The 25,405-nt window shown below is 43.2% G+C and overlaps 1 protein-coding gene across 1 annotated transcript; it reads right to left on the bottom strand.

The window, feature by feature from the left end:
- Nucleotides 1-13: 13 nt before the first annotated feature.
- LOC139443496 (calpain-9-like) lies at nucleotides 14-20,719 on the bottom strand. The gene is made up of 18 exons (XM_071224483.1): nucleotides 20,288-20,719; nucleotides 16,889-16,979; nucleotides 15,583-15,844; nucleotides 14,391-14,571; nucleotides 13,247-13,327; nucleotides 12,516-12,607; nucleotides 11,422-11,499; nucleotides 10,618-10,787; nucleotides 8,877-9,034; nucleotides 7,665-7,879; nucleotides 6,711-6,738; nucleotides 6,266-6,395; nucleotides 5,594-5,652; nucleotides 4,961-5,029; nucleotides 3,628-3,706; nucleotides 2,974-3,090; nucleotides 2,763-2,815; nucleotides 14-2,040 (listed from the first exon to the last, which is right to left on the bottom strand). Exons 1-18 carry the CDS (start codon nucleotides 20,489-20,491, stop codon nucleotides 2,014-2,016), a joined length of 2,094 nt encoding a protein of 697 aa, XP_071080584.1. The 5' UTR covers nucleotides 20,492-20,719; the 3' UTR covers nucleotides 14-2,013.
- Nucleotides 20,720-25,405: the final 4,686 nt, after the last annotated feature.

The following is a 25,405-nucleotide window of genomic DNA, read 5'->3' as shown; positions in this document are numbered from 1 at the left end:
CTCAGATTGAAAAATGGTATGTCACACTTTTGATTGCAACAAACAAACTGTCAAAATAATTTACAAAAAAAAGGGACATTGCTTACAAATATTTACAAATACAAACATTATCGTGAAAACAAACACAATTGCACTTGCAGCGAATACAAATCAAAAACACACATCAATGAATAACTAGATATGATGTACTCTACAAAACAGTTACAATCATTAAGAACAAAATAATGGGAATTTAACAAAACAGACTGTTTGAACACATCAAATCAATAAGATTTGTTATTCTTGTTCCTGGCTTTTTTTAATAATAACACGTTTTATTTCAAACGGTAACTGACAAGAGCTTTTCAATTTTACACGAGGTCTGCTCGTTGTACATATTTACCAAAACAAAAATGATAATACTGTTCGAGGCGTTGTCAACCAAATTCACTCACTCACTCACTCTCTATTTCAGAACCTGACCCGTACTAAGTGAAAGTCACTTTTACCCCGCTTTGTAGCACCAAGTATTACTAATACAAACATCTATTACTGGCCAATATATACATATGAAGTGCATTGAAATATATATTTCATGGATACAGTCCGAAAGAATAGCCGTAGGATTGTAATACATTGCAGAACGCTCACGTTGACCCCCAGCTCTTGGAATTCAATGAATGGGTTGCAGCCGGGACTTGTTCTACAGTAATTGTTAGCGCTACAGCCTGCAATAATCTAGCTGTTTCCGGAAAGCAGGCGAATGACCCATGGCGTGGGAAACGACGACACGTATGTCACAGAGCTAACCAGATCCCCGTCAGTCCGTCGGGTCATGCGACTGTTAGAATTCAAGAGTAATGATATTCAACATGCTTTCTCACACATGGTGCAGCGATCCCATGCTTTGATGTCTGAAAAATTTAACTCTTCTGTCACATTACCACTTCACCTACATGACAGTTCGTACGTTTTGCCAACAGTTCAATGTGTACAGTTTTCAGTCCAGAAGTAACTCTTAGGCGTCTTGGGCTATAACACCTACAAAGTATATGAGACTATTGCTGTTGAGACACGTCACACGACCTTGTGTTGACGTTGATGACAGGTCGCCTTATGTTGACGTTGATGACAGGTCGCCTTGTGTTGACGTTGATGACAGGTAGCCTTTCGTTGACGTTGATGACAGGTCGCCTTGTGCTGACGTTGATGACAGGTCGCCTTGTGCTGACGTTGATGACAGGTCGCCTTGTGTTGACGTTGATAACAGGTAGCCTTGCGTTGACGTTGATGACAGGTCACCTTGTTTTGACGTTGATGACAGGTCGCCTTGTGTTGACGTTCTCGTGCTCAATTCCGTATTGTCCAGCTGCCATGACTTTCGTCCCATGTTGGTGCCCATTTCCGGTGATCACGTTGCTATGTCCGGTCAAGGTGACATTGGTGGCCATTTCCGGTCAACATGTCCTTGTTGCCCATTTCAGAGAACCTGCCCATATCCCATCAAGGTGACCTTTCTAGTCAAGTCTATGCAATGTAGTTTTTGTCTTGGTGCAATCTGCTCTTATCTTTACTAGACTACAAAACCGGAGTTGGCAAACGACTAAAGTGCTCATTTGAAGACATTTAAACTTTGGATTGTCGCTTTACCCGCAGTAAAATACCTAACTGAAATCACAATTTTTCCAATACTCTTCCAGTACTGTACTTTCCATATGATAACAATACACTTGTCACCAGCGTGATATATCTATAAAACCTACCAATCATAAGCACCTGTTCTAAAATGGGGAATTGTATTGTCAATCAAACACACCGTACATACCCACACTAATTTCATAGAAACAGATATATAGCGTCAGTTTCTCCCCCGTCCATCACACAGGGAACCGGATCACAATTTGAACATCTATCTACCCTGTTCACGAGGAGCGATGACAATGCACTTAAAACGCTCTTGCTTTTAACTCAAGAGCATTAATTTACATATGGGTGGATGAGATCAGGCGACAGGAGGCTGCAGACAGGGCTAAATCAGGAGTAGAGAGCGGCGCGAAGGAGCTGAAAACAGTAAATGTACGGTACAAAATCTGGCAATATATTCCTATGTCCTAAAATGGAACAATATTATGAGTATACTCTGTCATGCATTACTTCACATATGTTACACGTGTAGGATTTTCCTGAACCACCGATGAGTGAGTGAGTGAGTGAGTGAGTTGGGTTTAACGCCACTTTTAACAGTATTCCAGTTATATCACGGCGTGTCAGCTTAATGTGGGAGGAAAGCCCGAAGTGATGAAGGTCTCAGACATTTACCACTTCGGTGAAACCCAAGAGCACAGGTATGGTGCTGACAAACCTAGAAACATAATCAGGACGAACCGGGATTCGAACCCACAATCATAGGTTTCTGGCGTGCCCTAGGGACGCAACTCTGCACAGCGAATCGCGGCGCCTTAGACGACTTGGCCAGCCGTGCCCCCCGAGTCACCGATGAGGACAGCCCCGGTGAGGACGCCTTCATAAATAATAACTGACTATTCACATTATTATTCACACTTTGATAACTGATATATCCTACAACAACGTCGCTCTCATCATGTTGTATGTTGATACCAGGGCCTCGTTCCACAAAGCTATCTCAGCGCCAAGACGATCGTGGCTCCCATACTTTAACATAGACCAAAGACAATCGTATGGCTCAGATCGCTTTGGGGAACGGGACCTTGTGGCATCTGATCTACACACTGTGAGGATCTCTCCGTGTATACAGAACATACCTTGTCGAGAGTCTTCGTGTCCGAGCTCTTTACATCCGGGCTCTCAAACTTTTCTGAAATTGGAAGAGGGGCAACTTTCTCATATACCTCACTATTAAAATAAATGCCAAGTGTCTTCCCAGTCAAATTTCTGGACTGAATTTAGCAAGGTACAACTATTTTATATGATGTTACATGGTTAAGCATCAATTCCTAGAATGTCCACACTCACCTATGAGATTCGTGAGTCTGACTATACACATGATGAAGTCGCCGAAGTCCATGTTGCCGTCCCTGTTGACGTAGCGCAGCACCAACGCCTGTAGGGTGTCGTTACTGATTCGATAACCTGATTGAACCAATGAAACTATTAAACGGATAGTCACATAGACTTCACATGAGACCTTAACACCAGAAGGATTTACGAGCGTTTACAGAAGTAATTTTCTGCATATAAAGAATCAGTATTCAGTTCTTTCATCACCTCTCCATATGATTGACCCCTTGTAATAAAAAGAGCCATATTTTGCGGTTAAATAAAGATAAAGTGTACATTATGATTTACTATATACCAGATGTAATCTGTCATCATGTCTGCATAATAAAGATACATTTTTTGTAAAGAGTGCATTCGTTTCATTGTTGTTTTACGCCCCACTCAGCAACATTCGAGCCATATCAAAGCGGACTGTAAATAGTTGAATCTGGACCACATGAACCAGAGATTGATATGAGCAGCGTTCCAAGCCGTCGGGATACGATGGCATACAATCAACCAAGTCACCGATCCTGACAACCCATCCATTTAGTCGACTCGTACGACCAGCATAGTTTCCTGACAACTATTCTAACCCGAATCTCCAGTAGTAAAGACACGACTACCCACCGAGCAGGTTGAGGAAGGGCCTGAGGTAGTAGGAGCTCAGTTTTCCTTCTTTGTCGGCACCACTCGCCTCGAAGCATGCCTACAATGACACATGTACATAATAACAGCATTGTGTGCAATCGGAACAACTAAGTTTACCTTGGTGATCTCCTCTCAGGAAATATGATTACAACAAAAACCCAGGCCTGACTGATTCTCACCAGGGGGCTGATGGAGCAGAGTATATGTACCAGGGCCCTGTTCCACAATGCGATCTTAGATCTACGACTGTCAATGTCATCGAAAGTCAATGGTAAAGTATAGGAGTTACGACCATCTTAGCGCTAAGATCGTTTTGTGGAACAGGACCCTGGTGCATATACTCTGCTCCATCAGACCCCGGGTGAGAAGCAGTGATTTTGTTTGAACCAAATGCAAGTGATACGAGAGGTGGAATCTGATTGGTCAATAGGAGGGACATAGAAGGGACATAACTCGTAAAAGCCACTGATGGCGTTACAATCGAGCCCAGACATTCCAGCCTAGTCCGGCAAGGGTGGAAACTCGACTTTTACAGTCAGTTAACTCCCTTGCCTCGGGAAGATGGCGTATTCCTGCTATGTCATGATGTCCTGTAAATAATAGAGTGTGGACCAGGTGAACCTGTGGGTTAAGGCATGACCAACGATCTACATAATCGGGGTATGATGACAGGCAATCAGCCAAGTCATTGAACCTTACCATTTTAGTATGCGTGTGGTGCTGGGGATGTATTCTGGCCCTGAAGAAAGGGGTGTGTTATTGAGGATAGGGAGTATGGGCGTTGAAGAAGGTGATGTGAAATTGGGTTTACGTCGCGTTCAAGATTATTACACTTATATAGCGACGTGCATGTACATGTGTGCGTGTGTGTGCGCGTGCGTGCGTGTGGCTGCTTGTACTAGTCCGGACTAATGCCGATCTTTTTAGTGCTAGCCCACTGAGTTACCATGCCGCAGTTTAACATGAATACCCTACTCAGACACAGTATACGGGCCCTGAGCCGACCAGTCCTTGTTTTAGCTCCTTAATGCCGAGCGCCAGGCAGGGTAACAACAAGTACCATCTTGTAACGTATTTCGGCATGACGCGGCCGGGGATCGAGGCCTCGGAGGCAATCCGCTGTTGAAGAAAGGGACGTGTTATTGTGAATTGGAAATATATGGGGATTTCACTTCGGTGTTGAAGAAAAGGACATGTGATTGTGTAGAGGGAGTGTTGGTCTTCACGTCAATGTTGAAGAAATGGTGTGTGCTTGTCTGTAAGTAGTATGTGGCTTGTTGTACAGGGCATCAGGGCATCAGGGCGGGTGTACCTTCCAGTCCAGTAGGTGGCGGCACAGGTCCTTGTACCCCTTGAAGTCCAGGCTGCCGGTCATCTGATGCTGGTGAGGTCAAGGCGAAACAATCACAGGAGCTGACCTTCACAACATAAATATGACCCTTCTACTTGTGTAACCCCGTCAAGTCAAAAGGTCACTTTCATAAAAGTGACTGACAGCCCATATTGTCAGTAACAAGTCCTTACTTCTGTTTGTACGAGCTGTATGAAAGCTGCCTGTTTGGGACGTGTCTGGTCCATTATTCAAATCAGGTGTTATTTTATCAGAGAAGCGTTTGCATCAGGTTCTCAATAATTTTGTTTCGTTTTTCATGTATTGTTTGACCTTATGTTTATTCACGACATGTGCTAAATCAAAGCAGGCTTATTTTGTAGAATTTACGGTAGTTAAGGTGTTTTAAACTGCGCCATTCTATATTTCACACACACTGTGTCTACAATATACGTGACTGCGGCGCTCTGTGTAGCGCTTCCATGTACAGTATCGTGTTTACAGAATGATTAGATAAATGACGGTGCATTCGTCACCACTCGCCCCTTTCCGTATAACACGAGTTGGTCACGAATGATGACGGTGGTAACTTCATCCGACTCGGCGTAAGGATACATCCAACATGGCGATCATGCTCCGACAGGCGTCAAGTGAAAACCCCGAGAACGTGAACTCTGAAAGATGATTATTAAAAGATCAGCCACATGAGTGAGTGAGTATGGTTTTACGCCGCTTTTAGCATTATTTCAGCAATTGGGACATGATGACATGTAATCAACCAAGTCACCGATTCTGACCACCCGATCCATTTAGTCGCCTCTTACGACATACCTAAAATCCACGCATCGTTTCATTCCCCACTATCCAGTTTATAGTATCTCCATTGATAAACACCCAGGACCCATTCACTGCTTTATTTTGAAAGTGACGTCATTATCTCTCGCATCATTAACATAGCATAGAATTTCTTTCGCACGGGAGTGTAATCTGATTGGGCATTACACGTCATGCCATTGGAATCGGACGAGGTAATCGAGAAGGTGGCAAACTGCAAGATAGATCTTTGTTTGTTGTTTAACACTGGTAATCCAGTGATTGACATCATGAGCATCGATCCTCGCAACTGGGAAACAATGACACCCGACCACCCGATTCCGTTAGTCGCCTCTTACGACAAGCATAGTCGCCTCTAATGACAAAGCATAAGTTTCTAAAGACCACTTCTAACCCGGATTTTCACATGTATTGCCAGTTATACACATCGTTTAACACAGTTGCTATGCTTACCAGTTGTAAACAATAAACCCAGGATCTCATTCAGTCTATAGGCATCAATAATCTCTTCCTCCCCTACATCTATCATGAGGTGATCCAGGTCATCCATTATACCATCCACACAGTCAGGCGAGTCGATTTCCTGGTGAGGGGTGCAAGTATAATATATACACTAAGTACATACAAACATAACAGAATTCATATTGTGTTCTATGGTATTAGATTTATATAAAATAAACGAAGGGTCTATGAATCACTGGTGGGACAGGATACTCTCAGCTGTTCGCGAACACCTGGTATAATCACCATTTGACAGTGATTCATAAACGCATGCTTATGATCTAGTCAGAATCTACAATGGAATCTACTTTAAGCAGAGATTTCTTATGATTATATAAAAGGTTTTGTCCCTTTTTTTAGTGAATTGAGATGCTATATATGAATCCAGTGAACTCACTTCAAACGATGTGACGTCATCCATCTCACTGAAACATGATCAAATAATCATTATTAATAATAATTGTGTCATATTTGAACGTGTATAATTTTCACGGAATAAAATATGTGCAAGGTTTACAGTCAAACACAAATAACATTATAGAGAGAGAAAGACCTCCACAAAGCGATCTTAGCGTTAAGACCTGAGTTAATTCCCATTACTTAACGTACGGTTTATGATAATCGTAGGTGCCAAGTTCCACTAAGCGGTCGTAGAGGTACGATGACCGTAAGGCTCTGTTAGAGTATGGGAGTAATGTCATTTGTAGATCTATAACATCGCTTTGTTTGTTTGTTTGTTGTTTAACGCCGCACTCAGCAATATAACGGCGGTCTGTAAATAATCTAGTCTGGACCCGACAATCCAGTGATTGACATCGTGAGCATCGATCCACGCCATTGGGATACGATGACATGCATCAACCAAGTCAGCGAGCATGCCCATCAGATGCCGTTAGTCGCCTCTTACAATTATAGTCGCCTTTTAGGGCAAGCATGGGTTGCTGAAGACCTATTCTATCCCGGATCTTCACGGGAAACATCGCTTTGTTGAACTATTATGTGGACAGTTTTAACACAGCTCCCAACGGTGTTGTTGTGACATGGGAGGTGGTGGTAATGGCGATCCAACTTGATTCTTATATATCCGAACGCACTTCCATTCTCTCTTGGGGCGGTCGGGTAGCCTATTGGTTAAAGCGTTCGCTCGTCACGCCAGAAAACCCGGGTTCGATTCCCAACAAGGGTACAATGTGTGAAGCCAATCTGTGTCTCCCGCCGTGATATTGCTGGAATATTGCTTAAAGCGGCGTAAAACAATACTCACACTTTCGGATCGAACTCCAAAAGCGATAAACATGCATAGCCAAGGCCTCGATGCAGAAAGACTTTGAATTAAGCCTACACGACTTACTTGAATGACTTCCGTTTCTCTGTGAATATCCTCAACAGGAAGTGTGCCGCCTGATCTGGGTGGAATGTTGATGGGATTATGACGTAGTCGCCGGGCGGGAGCTGGTGTCGTCCACACACCTCCCTGGTCTGAGAGAAGGCATTGCTCTTCCCCACCGGTCTGTTCTGTGTGAAGAACTCCCTGGCCAGCGGTCCGCCATCATTTGATTCAGGAAGCTGGAATGGAGGTCATTTTTACAGATGGATGAAGTTTGACGCTGGTGATCTACGCATTCGGGGTACGATGACACACCAACCTAACCAGTCGGTTACCTTTCCTTTTATTCTTTCATACAACTTCAATGTCCATTAAGATGTATCTCACAAGCAGACTGTGTGCCAGTCTTGTGATAAAAGTATTGCGTCCACTGTGTGAAACACATTACAGAATCGGACGCCGTGATATAGCTGGAATATTATAAAAAGTGGCAAAAAAAGACATAAATCCATGAGTCGCTGCGTCTTTCGTATGGGCCAGACAATCCAGTGATTGATATCATGAGCATCGATCCACGCAATTGGGATACGATTATATGCATCAACCAAATCAGCGAGCCTGATCACCCGATTGTGTTAGTCGCCTCTTACCACAAGCATAGTCGCCTTGTACGGCAAGCATGGGTTGCTGAAGACCTATTCTACCCCTTCTTTGAATAGAGCGTATTCTTAAAGATAGGACCGCCTCCGTGGTCTAGTGGTAGAGCGTCCGCCCGGAGAGTGAAAGGTCCGGGGTTCGATCCCTCACCGCGTCATATCAAAAGACGTTAAAAGATGGTACTTGTTGTTACCCTGTCTGGCGCTCGGCATTAAGGGGCTAAAACAAGGACTGGTCGGCTCGGAGTCAGTGTACTCTGTCTGAGTAGGGTACTCATGCTAAACTGCGCCATGGTATCTCAGTGGGCTAGCAGTATAAATCGGCATCAGTCCGGACTAGTACAAGCAGACACACATATATATATTCGTGCATGCACGTCGCTATATAAGTGCAATAATCTTGAACGCAACGTTAAACCCCATTTCACCTCACCTCACCTCTTACAGATAGGGTCAACTTATATAACAGTGTTATATAAATATATATCGTCAACACCAGAGGACAACCAGTCTCTGCCGAAACAGATTCCATTGGGCGTAAGGGCAAAATAGCGATGGAAAGAAGCCAAGAGTTACCTACCTTGTATATGACATATCCTATTCCCAGGTACTCATGCCCGTCTTTAAAGAGGCGTCGCGTGTCCTTCTGCATCAGGGCAACAATCATGGTGCACGTGCCGCTCGTGTCATCCGCCTCCATCAGCTGGACATGGAACTGAGGGTTCCTCCACATAGAATCTGGGGGAGAGATCGAAGTTGAAATATGTAGCAGCGTTTGGCTCGTCTTCACGGTCGAAAACCTTATTCTAATCCTTGTTTAACAACAAGGTTGTTGTGGTATCAGCAACTTAAACCAATATTAAAGAGAAATTAAAGGTTGACGTGAGAAACAGGATAAAAAACAACAACATTCAGTTTTATGTGTGACTTCCGGCGAGATGAGATTAATCAGTGTTATGTGTAAGTGACATCCGGTGAGATGAAATTAATCAGTGTTATGTGTAAGTGACTTCCGGTGAGATGAGAATAATCAGTGTTATGTGTAAGTGACTTCCGGTGAGATGAGAATAATCAGTGTTATGTGTAAGTGACTTCCGGTGAGATGAGAATAATCAGTGTTATGTGTAAGTGACTTCCGGTGAGATGAGACTAATCAGTGTTATGTGTAAGTGACTTCCAGCGAGATGAGAATAATCAGTATTATGTGTAAGTGACTTCCGATGAGATGAGAATAATCAGTATTATGTGTAAGTGACTTCCAGCGAGATGAGAATAATCAATATTATGTGTAAGTGACTTCCGGTGAGATGAAATTAATCAGTGTTAGGTGTAAGTGACTTCCGGTGAAATGAGAGTAATCAGTGTTATGTGTATGTGACTTCCGGTGAAATGATAGTAATCAGTGTTATGTGTAAGTGACTTCCGGTGAGATGAGAATAATCAGTATTATGTGTAAGTGACTTCCGGTGAGATGAGATTAATCAGTGTTATGTGTAAGTGACTTCCAGTGAGATGAGAATAATCAGTGTTATGTGTAAGGGACTTCCAGTGAGATGGGATTAATCAGTGTTATGTGTAAGGGACTTCCGATGAGATGGGATTAATCAGTGTTATGTGTAAGTGACTTCCGGTGAGATGAGAATAATCAGTGTTATGTGTAAGGGACTTCCGATGAGATGGGATTAATCAGTGTTATGTGTAAGTGACTTCCGGTGAGATGAGAATAATCAGTGTTATGTTGAGTGACTTCCGGTGAGATGAAATTAATCAGTGTTATGTGTAAGTGACTTCCGGTGAGATGAGACTTATCAGTGTTACGTGTAAGTGACTTCCGGTGAAATGAGACTAATCAGTGTTATGTGTAAGTGACTTCCGGTGAGATAGGATTAATCAGTGTTATGTGTAAGTGACTTCCGGTGAGATGAGACTAATCAGTGTTATGTTAAGTGACTTCCGGTGAGATGAGAATAATCAGTGTTATGTTAAGTGACTTCCTGTGAGATGAAATTAATCAGTGTTATGTGTAAGTGACTTCCGGTGAGACGAGACTTATCAGTGTTACGTGTAAGTGACTTCCGGTGAAATGAGACTAATCAGTGTTATGTGTAAGTGACTTCCGGTGAGATAGGATTAATCAGTGTTATGTGTAAGTGACTTCCGGTGAGATGAGACTAATCAGTGTTATGTTAAGTGACTTCCGGTGAGATGAGACTAATCAGTGTTATGTTAAGTGACTTCCGGTGAGATGAAATTAATCAGTGTTATGTGTAAGTGACTTCCAGTGAGATGAGATTAATCAGTGATATGTGTAAGTGACTGACCAACATAGTTGAGGCATCCCCCGGCGTTGACATATTTGATCCACGACTTGTGGTAGCTGACGACGTCCCACTGTTTGTCAGTCGTCACCCCAGCGTCCCCTAGATGCAGCGGGTCCAGATTACACATGTCAATTTTGCTAAAATGGGCTCTAAAATCGTCCATACACATCCTGAAAATAAAGATACGTCAAATAAAGTCGAAAAAAAATTGATTGCCATCTTCCCGAGGCAAGGGCGTTAACTGACTACACAAGTACAGTTTCCACAGTTAACTCCCTTGCCTCGGGAAGATAACTGATTAACTGGCAGAGTTTGGCGGATTTCTTTCTCTCAGACAATTAGAATGAAAAAATATATATTTGTACCCGGGTTGATGTATACAAGATCTTGAGAAGGTGAGATACCCAGGGTGCTAGCAGGTTTATCACAACTATAGGGAATTGGGGTGGGTGGGGGGGAAGGCATAAAAATGACACACTTCTATTTTGTTCAAATATCTATAAATGTTACATTACATGGGGGAGGTGGGGGCAGGTGAGCAAAATATGATTCAGTCCAATCTCTACCCTACCCCTTTCCCCACCCTAACCTTTTAAACAAACGACCCTTTCCTGAGACGTACACGCCGAAAAGATTCTAAGTGTAAGGTAAACAAATATTAACACTGTATCATAATCAATATCGGCATAAAAATGCCACTCTCATCTAAGTGACACACCAACAAATATATATGCTTCATCACATATTTTATTTAGAAAAAGAAACATTGACCGTTTGAAGCCAAAGTTTTGCCAGCTCACTAACCAGAACTCTCCATCCTCGTCGTCGCGCACGCTCAGCTGTCGTCTGGTGTCTTGTGGTATCAGATTCCACTCAGCAGCTCTAGTGGACAAAACACAGAGTGAGGACATTGGTCAAAGCGTTGGTCACTGTAGGGGTCAAAGCACAAAAACAGATACTGCCTGTAACACATGGTCAACGGAGGCCATGCGGTCTATTCCCGAAGCAGCACAGCGTTAAGGTTGTCGTGAATCTTAACGCTGTCGTTCTCGAAGCTCTGTTTGCACTAACGTATCTTGAATTAAGGAAACAAATGAGAAAGTATAAGACCCTTTTATTTAGTTTCTTAACTTAAAACTTTAGACATGGCTTTCTCAAAGTAAAATCAGTCGGTCGGGGAATTGGAAACACTTAAATATACCAGAGTGAGTCTTAGACAACTAAAGATAGTCTTGAGTGTCAAGTGAATTATCCAAATCTATTATGCATAGTAATGTATAAAATAGTTAAACAGTTCGAAAAATCACGCTCGATACTTCAGAGGTAGGATTGGATTCCAGCGCATCACACCAATATTCAGCCCCAGTAAATCTGCATATCACCTGTCTTCAAAGAACACGCCAGAAAGACAGGCTCTGGTTTGGACTATCGCTTTGCCGACCTCCTCTTCATCCGGGGTAGAATAGGTCTTCAGCAAACCCATGTTTGTCGTAAAAGGCGACTATGCTTGTCGTAAGGGACTAACGGGATCGGGTGGTCAGGCTCGCTGACTTGGTTGATGTATGTCATCGTATCCCAATTGCGTGGATCGATACTCATGATGTCAAACACTGGATTGTCTGGTCCGATTTGATTATTTACAGACCGCCGTCATATAGCTGGAATATTGCTGAGTACGGCGTTACACAACAAACAAAATCTAAATAAGGTAAGTAGCGGAGGATTCAGACAACAATATTTATATTCTGAGAGGGTAAGTGTGGTTTTACGCCGCTTTTACCAATATTCCAGCAATACGGGGGACACCAGAAATAGGCTTGACACGCCTACAATAACTGTGCTTGAACAGGTGCTCTATACGGGCACGTTACTGTGGGACAGTCCATGTCGACACTCACCCATCGGCCCATCTGCCCCGCCACTCCTGCCCATCCCCCCAGGGATTCCGGATCCTGATCAGCCTTGTTTTCGACCCGTCCATCAGGGGCAGCTGTTGGAGACGGAATACAACGTGGGAGAGGAAAGCGACACCATCATCAATAAAAACGTATATTCAGATTCTTAGTCGAGTGTGTTTTCGTATTGTAAATATAATATATTTGAAATACAAACTGCATTATGCGAGTCTAGGGCGAGAGTAATACATACTGTCCAAGAGTATATATTTGCCCTCGGATGGTAGCTAAGGGTGGACGGCGGAAGACAAAACTCAGGGGTGAAGTAAAAGACGACTAATTATGGGAGGAAAAAACGGAAAGGTACACGATGATAGTAGTAACGTGACAAAACGCACACCGTGCCGAGTGGCCAATGTTCCCGGTGCGTGGACCCACTCTGTCACTTACACACAGGCAGGAAGTAGGACAGCGATACTTCATCGTCGACGTAGTCGTCGGAGAGCGGCGGCGCCACTATCTGATCATTTAGGGAACGTGAGGCAATTGTTTCTGAGGAAGTAACCCACACATAAATGTCCACAGCTTACTAAACGTAGTTCTTGCTAAGTGACCTCATTTGCATATTAATGGGTCACGATACCAAGTTTATCGGATTGGTTTATCGTACGATAACATTAACAATAATCTGATTAATACTGTTATGTAAAGACGGTAGAAGAGAAAATTCTTACCAGTTTTAGGCCTGTGATGCTGTAAGTATGGTTTCCAAGCAAACCCTCGATTGATCTACGGACGTTCACGGAGAAGTCAGGCTGAAGGAGACACATTATCTTGTATTTAGTGAGTGAGTGAGTGAGTGAGTGAGTTTGGTTTTACGCCGCTTTTAGCAATATTCCAGCAATATCACGGCGGGGGACACCAGAAATGGGCTTCACACATTGTACCCATGTCGGGATTCGAACCCGGATCTTCGGCGTGACGACCGAACGCTTTAACCGCTAGGCTACCCGACCGCCCCTCTTGTATTTAGCTTTGATAAGGTAGGGTGTAGGTAGGATCAACGTCTTGGTGGATCAGTAAACGTTATGTATTACTACAGCTTGGTCTTGACCAGGCATCCGCCAGACTGACAGCACGACTAACGGTTTACTGTGGGCTATGATGCCAGGGAAGTCAAGACATTGAAACAAACCGATCCCCGGTAATGTGAACCTATTCTGTTCCGGAAGCCACAAACATATATGAGGGTTCTTGTTATGTACATTCCCCCCTGTAGTCTCCCGTGAGGACACAAACCTAGGTTTCTGGAGCCCTATTCTGTCATGGTATCATCACGACAGTCCGTCGTTGGGGACCTATTCTTCCCAGAGCTCCATGTGAGACTTAACAGAAGTGTCAACGCGCATGTTGACGGGGAATTAGCTCTTGGGGGAATAAAGGACAAAATCGACATCACTGTCCCGGAACGCTTTATGCACAACATGTAAACAATAAACAACAATTGCACAATGAGCGGAATACCTGCTCTGACAACACAAACACAGCGATGAGCGGGCCTTACAGCTCAGGCATACATGAGGTGAGCGGAGCTCCAGCTCAACCTCAGGACGTTTCCTACGAGCGGCACATCCTGCTCGAGGTCGTCCCTACACCAGCATTCGGAATACCAAGCTTGACTAACACCGTAGTAACAGTGTAATGGTAGCACATATATAGTAATGAACAACAATGGAGACATGGCTACAGGGTAATTTGCCTTTGGAGTCAAATGTACTTCAGACAATGGTAGTCGTAAATCAGTCGCTATGACAGAAGCAAAGACGTTCTCTACCGTGAAATCCCCATAGGACTTGGTGAGGGAAACTTGGAACCTACCTCCTTTATGTTCATTGAGCAGGTCATGACGCCTCCTCTTTCTAGCGTCTTTTCCATCACCTCCACCAGGTAGTCGGGTGGAGTGTTTCCGACAAGAATCGTCTCCCCAAGCCCACCCGTCAAGTCTTCCATTGCTTCTATCGCACTGCCACCCTGAAGACTCTCATAGCATCTGTACACCCTGCAGACAAACAGCGAGTCACTGAGACGACATTAACGTCCACTCTACAGACAATCAGGTAATCGCGAGTGAACTGGGCTTCAGACCGCTTTTAAAATATTCCAGCCACAACAGATGACGGGGGCAAGAAACAAAATATAGGCTTGACATGTTGCTTGTACTCTTGCGTGGAATCTGAACCGAGTTCTCCATTTTGCCTACAACCCATCGATAATGAGTATGACTCTGATATGGTGTGATCACTGTAGATCTATTAAATACATATGACCATATATTTATTTATGCAGTATATGCACTTGTTAACTTCGCTAGACTCTAAGACTGACACTCTTGTGACTTGTCGCTTTATCGTTACCATGACTTGTGTCATTCGTGAGACGAATACAGAATGACATAGTGTCAGCACATTGGGAAACAGACATTGGGGTTATTCCATTTTTTCACGACGGCCTACTTAATCCATTCGTACGTTTAATGACAATCAATAGACCGTTCTTATACGAGTGTAGGCATTTTGGAATGTAGGCAACATGAGACCTACCCAAAACAAATTCATGATTCTGTGTCTGCCTTATTTCTATGCAGTTAGTTCTTGGGGCCATATATGACTTAGGGCTTAATTCGGCTTGTAGAGCAGGGCCTTATGCAGAAATCGATCTTAGCGAAAAAAATCTTAGATCTCTAAGATGGCTTTTTTGGAACCCGACCCAGGCCATTACAGAGAAGCCTGCCTTTGATTTGCCGAAAGAACTCACACATTGGATAGAGTGAGATGATGATTGAACATTAGGAAATGAAATTAGATCATTTTTGCATTCACTTTCGAAATTTACATTTACTATCAGTAACTTTTAAAAACCCATATTTTACATGTATACGTTTCGCTTCTTCATCTATGCATTCTGACTAGAAAATCCATATAACTGGGAGAAGAAAGTTGCAGCCTACAGATATCTAAGCGAGGATAGGTGCATGTTAGTGTCACACATATTTGTGATCGTACACACATACTTGGCATACGCTTTCTCCAAGAGAGCGCTCCAGAATTCAGTCTTGCTTGCAGAGTGCATGTAAAGTAGCTGAGGGTTGTGGGTTTCAAAGGTCGGCAGTCTGTCGTCCACGACCACATCAACCCACTGCCCTTGGTACCACAACCGGAAGTGAAAAATCCCGCAGTAGCCATGTTGGAAACTCTGTTCAGGTGGGACTACTCGCGCGAGAAGTCGTTTGTTACAGGTAAGCGAGGCAACAGCGGCCAACAACCAACAATCACCTGGAAATAATAACAGATTTATAAATATTTTAACTATGCTGTGATCAGTGGCATGCGAAATAAAAAATATAATATGTGAAATGTGGTCATATTACTAGAATCGGCTCCCGGAGATGAACTTCCGGTTGCGAACGAGGTTGAAACTAGTTCATTTGTGCCATCACATACACCATCTTAATTAGGCGAGTTGAGACAGAGAGATGTGCTTGACGCTGCTTCAAAATTTTAATCACATAACGGCGTTCATATGTTACGCCGCACCCAGCAGTGTTCCAGCTGTATGACGACGGTTTGGGAATAATCGAGTCTGGACCAGACAATCCAAATTATGAGCAACGATTCACACCGTCGGGGTACGATGACAGGCAATCAACCAAGTCACCAAACCTGACCACCCGCCCAGCATAGGATATTCTATCCCGTAATCCCCACGGGGATGCGTTAGAAATGACGCATGCTGGGGCGGTCATATAATACTAATAGACCACGGATCCGAACCCAAGACCACTTGACCGGGCCACGGGAGGAGACACAGCTTGGCACAACGAATTGCGCCCACCCGTCCCCCAAGCTTAGATTCAAGCATAAAACATATCTGTTCAAACACCATTAGACATGGTTGGAGACATTATTTGATTCTTCCCCAAGAACATCCGGGGTAGAATAGGTCTTCAGCAACCCATGCTTGTCGTTAAAGGCGACTATGCTAACAGGATCGGGGGCTCAAGCTCGCTGATGCATTTGATGCATGTCATCGTATCCCAATTGCGTAGAACGATGCTCATGATGTTTATCACTGGGTTATCTCGTCCGGATTAAATTATTTACAGATCGCCGTCATACAGTTGGAATATGGCTGAGTGGTACGTAAACAACTACAAGCATTGGTTTCTATTTGGTATGGCATTATTTGTGCAAATTTGTATATATAAATATGAACGAACATTCCACTACTACTCAGGGGTTTGGTTTGGATGTGATGTCTGTGATACATTGAAATCCACGTCCTTGAACATGGAAGATATAACAAGTTAAGATGTTGACAGCGTACTGAACAATATGTACCTAGGTATCCCTGTACAACATCGAACCGACTGAAGTCATCATTCATCCACTGTGGATTCGCGCAGAATTCCTGCAAATGAACATTACGTGTACATGTTAGTTACACAAGAATACGCACCTAGGAACCTACTTTATAATCGACAACGGACGGGGTAGCTCACGTGTAGCTCATGTAGACAAGTTTCGAAAACATAGACAGCCATAGAGCAAAACTTGCAGTCAGTCTTCCAATTTCAGACGAGAAGTGGTTTGCAGAGCCGAATATGCATTTTGTGACAATTCAGAAGCAAATGCCAAATATAGGTCAACCTTTAAAGACGGAAAAACGGAACATATGTGTTGAGGCCCTCTTCTAACTATACAAGTATCCAGTTCCGTTACATTTTGAAGGAACGTGGCTCAGGCTGCAGCTCGATACGCAGAGGTCATATCGAGGTCAAACCTTTAGATATGGCAAAACAGACCGCCTCCGTGGTCTAGTGGTAGAGCGTCCGCAAGGAGAGCGGAAGGTCCGGGGTTCGATCTCCGGCCGCGTCATACCAAAAGACGTTAAAAGATGGTACTTGTTGTTACCCTGTCTGGCGCTCGGCATTAAGGGGATAAAACAAGGACTAGTCGGCTCGGAGTCAGTATTCTGTGTCTGAGTGGGGTATTCATGTTAAACTGCTGCATGGTATCTCAGTGAGCTAGCACTATAAATCGGCATCAGTCCGGACTAGTACAAGCAGCCACACACACACGTACATGCACGTCGCTATATAAGTGCAATAAAATTGGACGCGACGTTAAACCCAATTTCACATCACATCACATCACAGATATGGCAAAACAAACCCCGGAACATGTATGCTGAGCCCTAACTACTTACTACACATGTACCCAACGCCATTACATTTTGAACAATAGTCACCGAGTAACGGTCATACATGGCTGTAATAACTTGAAATATGGCTGCCGTGGTGGCCATATTGAAATCGGATTCACGCCTATTTAACAAATAAATCCAGGTGTCATCTTCGACGGGAATAAGCATGTGTTTCAGCTTCATTGGTCAACTGATATTTACAAACGACGCGGGAAACGGACAAGCAGGTCATGACATAAGCTCACTTGACTTTCAGTCAGGTGGGCTAAAAAAAGCAGATCATTTGAAAACTCCCGTGGAGACAAGTGTACGTGCATTTGTTATCAATCCTCGAGGAAAGGCATTGACGGTGGTCATGTCGGGAAAAGTCCATACAAAACCTAGGCCGTTTCTCATTGGCTATATTGATTGAGTGTACACTTCAGGGCTGAGAGTATATACCCGCAACCGCAAATAAATTGTTTAAATATACTGCTTATGTCATGAATAAACAACAGCATATCAATACTTCCGGGTGTAATAAACACGTGATATTCAGTATCATCCTCAGCACAGTCACCAAACAACGCTTGTATCACGTGCTTTGTACAGTATTGTGTTTCGAGGATATCACATGCTTCGTCTTATATAAAGGGGCGGTGGGGTAGCCTAGCGGTTAAAGTGTTCGCTTGTCACGCGGGAGAGGTTCGATTCCCCACATGGGCACAATGTGTGAAGCCGATTTCTGGTGTCCCTCGCCGTAATATTTCTGGACTATTGCTAAAGGCGGCGTAAAACCTCTCACTCGTCTAGTGTAACTTATGTATCACGTGCCTCGGGGCTTCTGCGTGTGATAGCTACACTGCTTACTTCAGTTATTGTGTTTTGTTGTCTGACAACAGCTGTGAACATTGTATTTAATTGCTTGCACCTTTTGCACACTATGATTCAACACCAGGCGATGCAGGATGACTCACGGAATAACGCGTAGCCTCTGAAAATACTAATTTTGTTAGAAACAAGCAACTACATTTAGCTGTTGGTTGTTTGGTTGGCACTAAGCAATAGTCCAGCTATATATGTATAGATAATCGAGTCTGGACCACACAATCCAGTGATTAATATCATGAGCATCGGGATCGATGACATGCATAAACCAAGTTAGCGAGCCTGACCACCCGATCCCGTTAGTCGCCTCTTACGACAAGCATAGTCGCCTTTTACGGGAAGCATGTGTTACATTTAAATTGAAAAGGAACCTCAGTGAGATGGAAGTTTCAGTGTTATACCTGTGGAAACTCTAGACTTGCTTTATTTAGAACCATACCATTACAGTAAGGGCTGGGCGCAAGGGAAAATAATAATTATGGTAACATGGAGTGTGATATTCTACGATTCAATGCGACTCTCCAGATGCGACAATAATAAGGGTGATGAGAGCAGGGGGGGTGGGGGGAATTGAACGTTCACACTTTATGTTGAAGTATCCCTCTTCTCACAGACAGACACACGTGCTGTACTCTATCCATACTCATAATCCATACTCTATCGCAGACGTACATTTAACTTACACTGAATCAACAGTGCCCGATACTGAAGGTGACAGGTCTTTACACCACAATCGTAAACACCTGCGTCAGATGGCATCTATGTCTGGAGGTTCGTGCAGATGGTGCTGTATATAGAACACTGCTCAATTACACTGGACAGACATAGAACAGGAATAGGGGCAGGATTCAATGACCACAATCGTAGTACGACTATCGCAAGTCTATGTTATAGTACGCGAGTTAGATATTCGTAGCGGCTAGGGTCCTACCGTTTCAATATCACGAGAGGCGGATAGGATTGTATTATAGAGACCGGATAAGTTTTCGGAAACCTTCGAAACATGCGCGTATTTTCTTCAGGACGAACCAAACAAAATTACATTAGTTTTCAGGAGACCTAGCATGTTCAGCGAACAGTTTATATTTTGGAAAACCTGATGATTCTATTTCTAGATTTTCTCTCTGGATCATTTCCCCCCAAAAATATCCATGTGACGGGGACTGAACAACATATATTGGACCAGTATGCATTTGGGAAGTCTGTCTCCCAGACCCTAAACATGTATTTAAAACCACGGACTAAATACTTAGGTCCGTGGAAACACGAATCAAACTCAAGTCTAGAATGATTTGGCAAGTCTAGATTGCCTTAGCTCTAGGTTCCTTCTTTAGTAATTGTGGGCGAGTCAGGTCGGGTTTAATGTCGCTTTGCACAGCATTTCAGCTACAGCACGAATCGAATCTTCTATAGGGTACTGTGTTAAATCTAGTACTGTACAAGGCACGACGAGCTAGTTGGTGAGTATTTTTCACTGCTCCTTGTGCCGTTATATCAATATATATCACAGCTGGTATTAGAATGGGTTTCACATAGCGAAACCATACTGGTCATCGGCGAAATGAGCAAACACTTTAACTACGTGAACTAGACTACCCCGTCGACCTGACCACTAAGAGTTACTCTGGAAGGGCAACAACACTCACGCCCGGCCGCCTCCAGATGACGTCTCTGTCGGGTGGTTTGGTGTAACAAAGGGAGGCAACCTCTGCCGGGAACTCCGGATCCTCGAACAACACTCCCTCGGACAAACACTTCTCACGTATTGATGAGTAGTCCTGTAGGTCAGCGAAAGACATCCTTGACCGGTACACGGTGTTTCGCGTCCGAGCGTTAGCCAGTCTGGGCATTTCTATATAGCATGTACCGCGAGTGTTTCACCACAAAGCTTGTTTACCGTGTCAGTACAATCACCGTTCTGTCGTATGAATGCGCAGGTTTGAAAGGATACGCGCTACCTGCACGGTAGTTATACATATTGATCTGGTTATTTCTAGCTTGATGTGAAAACCTCGTCAGTCGTCAGCAACACACACGTGTCACATAGCCTGATGAAGGAAGGGTATTTTCCCAGGGAAATCCCAAGGTGTGGAAGTATGTAAATTATGAACTTGTACTCATTTTCACAAGTCATGTGATGACAATAGAATAGTCACTATAATAGAGTAAGGGGGCATTTCAAAACTTCGATGTTGAATTTTTATTTCCACAAGTTGAGTGACATTTTGAAAAAAGAACCAAGAAATCACCGTTTCCTTGCAGAACCAACACACCAAATATTTTTGAACTAGCACGGTGTTGCTTGTAGTTCCATGTGTTTTTACCAAAACGAGAGTGATGCTTTTCATTTTCGGAGTTAAAATATTACGATTAAAAGTTGATTTTAACGGATGAAATATGTGCAAACATGTGAATACCATCACACCTCATCCCTGACCTTTGATTCAGGGAAATAAGATATTTATCTGACATCGAACTTTTGAACTTCCCCCTAAGGCTCACGTCAGGCTCACATGACTCGAAAGAAGTGACTATCAGTGGTGTTTTGTGTACGTTACGTACACCTGTTTGCGACAGTATTGTGTTTCGGCTATGTACGCATATTTCTTCCCGGAACTAGAGGAGTGGTTTCTGTTTAAGCTATACAGTCACTATACGCTAGTACCGAGGACTTTATTACATATTCCTGTCCGGTTATACGTCCACATAAGTTTTATCATCGGACAATTACCACATCTTCCACGAAAACTCAATTCCTACCAACGTCCCCGGTAACCTCGATATGTAGATATACCGCGCTGACCCGATAGACAGAGACAAGTTTAATGACGGTTGGGTTGGGTGCAGTACGGGCGTACTTATATCGCCAAACCCTTTCACAAGATTTAATTTAAGCAGTGACATATATAACTCATTTATGTTGGTTTATATATAGTATTTTTAATGTGTGAAGTTTTGATGAACTTGGGTCTCTCATGAATCGTTGATTATTTTCACGTATACAATTGTTGTATTTGTAGCATTACATTGTTGTAATTTATAAGTACTAATATTCTCGTGTAAACTATAAGTTTGACAATGTACGAAATGGGATTTTTTTTAAACAAATATTTGTTCCATAACAAAATGGAAAAAAATACATAATTTTTTTTTTACCAAAACAATATATTTGCTGGATGTCCTGATTTATTTTTAGATTTTTCTGTTCCTCCTTTCAAAGAATCTTTTTCGGCGTTTTGTTGTAATGGCCAAAATATTTAAAATCATGGGGGTCGAATAACGGCACTAGCAATTATCAGGTAACTCCGGATGTGAAATTATGGGACGTTATATTTATAGTTTAATATACGCACCGCCAAAAGAAACGCGAATACCATAAATGTTGGTTAATATAATTATGAAGACTTCTCATATCCAAGAGATATTAGATAGGTTCCATGCACAAGCGAGTATCTGAACCGATGCTCATGAACGCATCACATGTGACGTCATAGATCCATGACTCGAGATGCACGATTCGTCTCGTGCAGGAATAGCATGCAGCATATCGCGATAAGATTAAAGACACTCTGTGGTAACACTTGATTGATTATGAGTTTTATCATTTATTGGTACACATTGAAAACATCTCTCTTGACATACACACTTCTCTTCATGGTTCCTATGGTTCGCGTTTCTTTTGGCGGTCAGTATATTTGCGTCAAAGATAATTATTGATACATTATTGCAACCAGGTAAAAAGAAGAACAGTATCTACACAGTTATAAGATTTATTGGACGAGAACATATTAACTTGGAAACAATACATATGTAACCCAAACAGTATACTGCTGCATATAGAAATCGGGAAGATTTGAAAAAAGTTTCGTTTACACAGGAGTTCGGGTTCATAACGACTCGTGAAGATTCCGGGGTGGAATAGGTCTTCAGCAACCCATGCTTGCCGTAAAAGGCGACTATGCTTGTCGTGAAAGGCGACTAACGGGATCGGGTGTTCAGGCTCGCTGACTTGGTTGATACATGTCATCGATCCCAATTGCGTGGATCGATGCTCATGATTTCTATCACTGGATTGTCTGGTCCAGACTCGATGATTTACAGACCGCCGTCATATCGCTCGAATATTGCTGAGTGCGGCGTTAAACAACAAACCAACTAACCAATCGGTTTCATAACATTGTTGTTCTTATTTCTGTCTCTGTAGACGTGTTTGCATACAATAAAGGTATACCATTAATTGGAAGAATCTGTTCATGGTATTATTCAAATAGATGAAAAGTGAAAACAACAGAAGTCATAAACTGCGAAATACAGAATACCGCGAAGCCGTCTCATCCAAGCGTACATAGTGTATTTGAATAGTAAATTTAATAGTAAAACGCTGAACTGGGCCTTTATCATGGCGAACCATCGGGGCGTGAATATTTTAATGATATTTTAATGAAATTGTGTTCTTAGTCTTCACTATTAAACCTATCCCCGAGAAATATCCATGATCCCTATTCATTGTTTCAGTGTATGTAATATAATGTCTTGCCTTTATGTTTTTTGACTGAAACTTTGAATCAGTTCTATTGATACGCTTATATCAAGTTCATTAATCAGGACGAGTGGTGTTATTTAAGGATTTCTGGTCGCCGTCGTTCCCACTTGCCAGTACACTTGTATCACACGTATGACTAAGACAGTTCTCAATTCCTACCAACGTCCCCGGTAACTTCGATATGTATACGAGACCGCGCTGACCCGATAGACAGAGCCAAGTTGAATGACGATTGGGTAGGTTGCAGTACGGGCGTACTTATATCGCCAAACCCTTTCACAAGATTTAATTTAAGAAGTGACATATATAACTCATTCATGTTGGTTTATATATAGTATTTTTAATGTGTGAAGTTTTAATGGGTCTCTCATGAATCGTTGATTATTTTCACGTATACTTGTTGTAATTGTAGGATGACATTGTTGTAATTTACATGTAATATTACTGACGTGTATACTCACGTGTCCAAAGACTCCCTCCTCCAACACAGGGACAATACATTACTGTTCGCTTGTCATCAGTGTTTTGTTTGTTTGTGTCATGTTGTTTTACGCCGCACTCAGCAATATTCGAACTATATGACGGCAGTCTGTAAATAATCGAGTCTGGACCAGACAATCCAGTGATTGACCTCATTAGCATAGATCCACGCAATTGGGATACGATGACATGCATCAACCAAGTCACCGAGCCTGACCACTCGATCCTGTTAGTCGCTTTTTACGACAAGCATAGCAGCCTTCATCTTTCCGAGGCAAGATAGTTAACTGACTTTAAAAGTCCAGTTTCAACCCTTGCCGAACTAGACTGGAATTCCTGGGCTCGATCGTAGCGCCACCAGTGGCTATTACGAGTAATGTCCTTTCTATGCCTCTCCTATTGACAACTCAGATTCAATCTCTCGTATCACTTGTTTTTGCTTCAAACAAAACGGTGGCGCCCAGTCAAGACGATCTGATCGATAATCAGGATCTATATTGTGATCAAACGAGTCTTACATCGAGAAGTGCATCAAATCACGTGAGCACCTTCATTAAAAACATGAAAAGATATAGAAAATATCTGTTGACAACGAGTTAGGGGTGCACATGCTTTGCAAATCCTGCAGTCGAACGAAATCTGCATGACACTTTACGAACCGGATTTCGATTTCGGTGCGCGATTTTGATTGGACTATGCATAGACTCGTTAGCCCAGCCAAAATGTAACTCCATAATATCAGCCTAGTTCGGCAAGGGTGGAAACTGGACTTTTATAGTCAGTTTACTCACTTGCCTCGGGAAGATGAGCAGCCTTTTTTACGGCAAGCATGGGTCGCTGAAGACCTGTTCTACCCCGGATCTTCACGGATCACCAGGGTGTATATGTACGGCAGAAGGGTGCCTGGAAACGTCACTATTGTCAGTAAGTACACGCTATTCAAAATGACGTAAATACCACGAAGACGCAGGAGTATTGAAAACCCAAACTGCTATTGTAAAGAGCATAGAAAGAGAAAAACTACACTTATTCTCGTTAGATACCATTTCCACGAAACGAGTAGACCTTCTATGGTATCTGACCGAGCGAAAGCGATGGTAAATAATAACATGCATCTGTATCCTAGCAGTGTGTCATACCAACTGTTGATAATAGTTGCAGGGTATGTACCCGGAACTGGTGTGTGGCTGGTAATAGAGGCAGGGTGGTATGTGGAGAAAGGCATCCATCCGGAACAGGTGTGTGGCAGGTTATAGAGGCAGGGTGGTTTGTGGAGAGAGGCATCCACCCGGAACATGTGTGGCTGGTTATAGAGGCAGGGTGGTATGTGGAGAGAGGCGTCTTCCCAGAACTGGTGTGTGGCTGGTTATAGAGGCAGGGTGGTATGTGGAGAGAGGCATCTTCCCAGAACTGATGTGTGGCTGGTTATAGAGGCAGGATGGTGTGTGGTGAGAGGCATCCACCCGGAACTGGTGTGTGGCTGGTTATAGAGGCAGGGTGGTATGTGGAGAGAGGCATCTTCCCAGACCTGATGTGTGGCTGGTTATAGAGGCAGGATGGTGTGTGGTGAGAGGCATCCACCCGGAACAGGTGTGTGGCTGGTTATAGAGGCAGGGTGGTGTGTGGAGAGAGGCTTTCACCCGGAACTGGTGTGTGGCTGGTTATAGAGGCAGGGTGGTATGTGGAGAGAGGCATCTTCCCAGAACTGGTGTGTGGCTGGTTATAGAGGCAGGGTGGTGTG

This window comes from Haliotis cracherodii, unplaced genomic scaffold (assembly GCF_022045235.1).
Source record: "Haliotis cracherodii isolate W230 unplaced genomic scaffold, xgHalCrac1.p SCAF_5, whole genome shotgun sequence".
Taxonomy (NCBI): domain Eukaryota; kingdom Metazoa; phylum Mollusca; class Gastropoda; order Lepetellida; family Haliotidae; genus Haliotis; species Haliotis cracherodii.
Note: the sequence above shows the minus strand (reverse complement) of the source record. Positions and strands in the feature narration are given on the sequence as shown.

Excerpts from the sequence above, each read along its gene's own strand:
- LOC139443496 (XM_071224483.1), bottom strand. The coding sequence starts at position 20,491 with ATGCCCAGACTGGCTAACGCTCGGACGCGAAACACCGTGTACCGGTCA. Across the intron at positions 16,980-20,287 it reads TCATCTGGAGGCGGCCGGGC|GAATTCTGCGCGAATCCACA; the intron begins GTGAGTGTTGTT and ends GTTCATTTGCAG. Across the intron at positions 3,091-3,627 it reads GCCCTTCCTCAACCTGCTCG|GTTATCGAATCAGTAACGAC; the intron begins GTGGGTAGTCGT and ends TGGTTCAATCAG.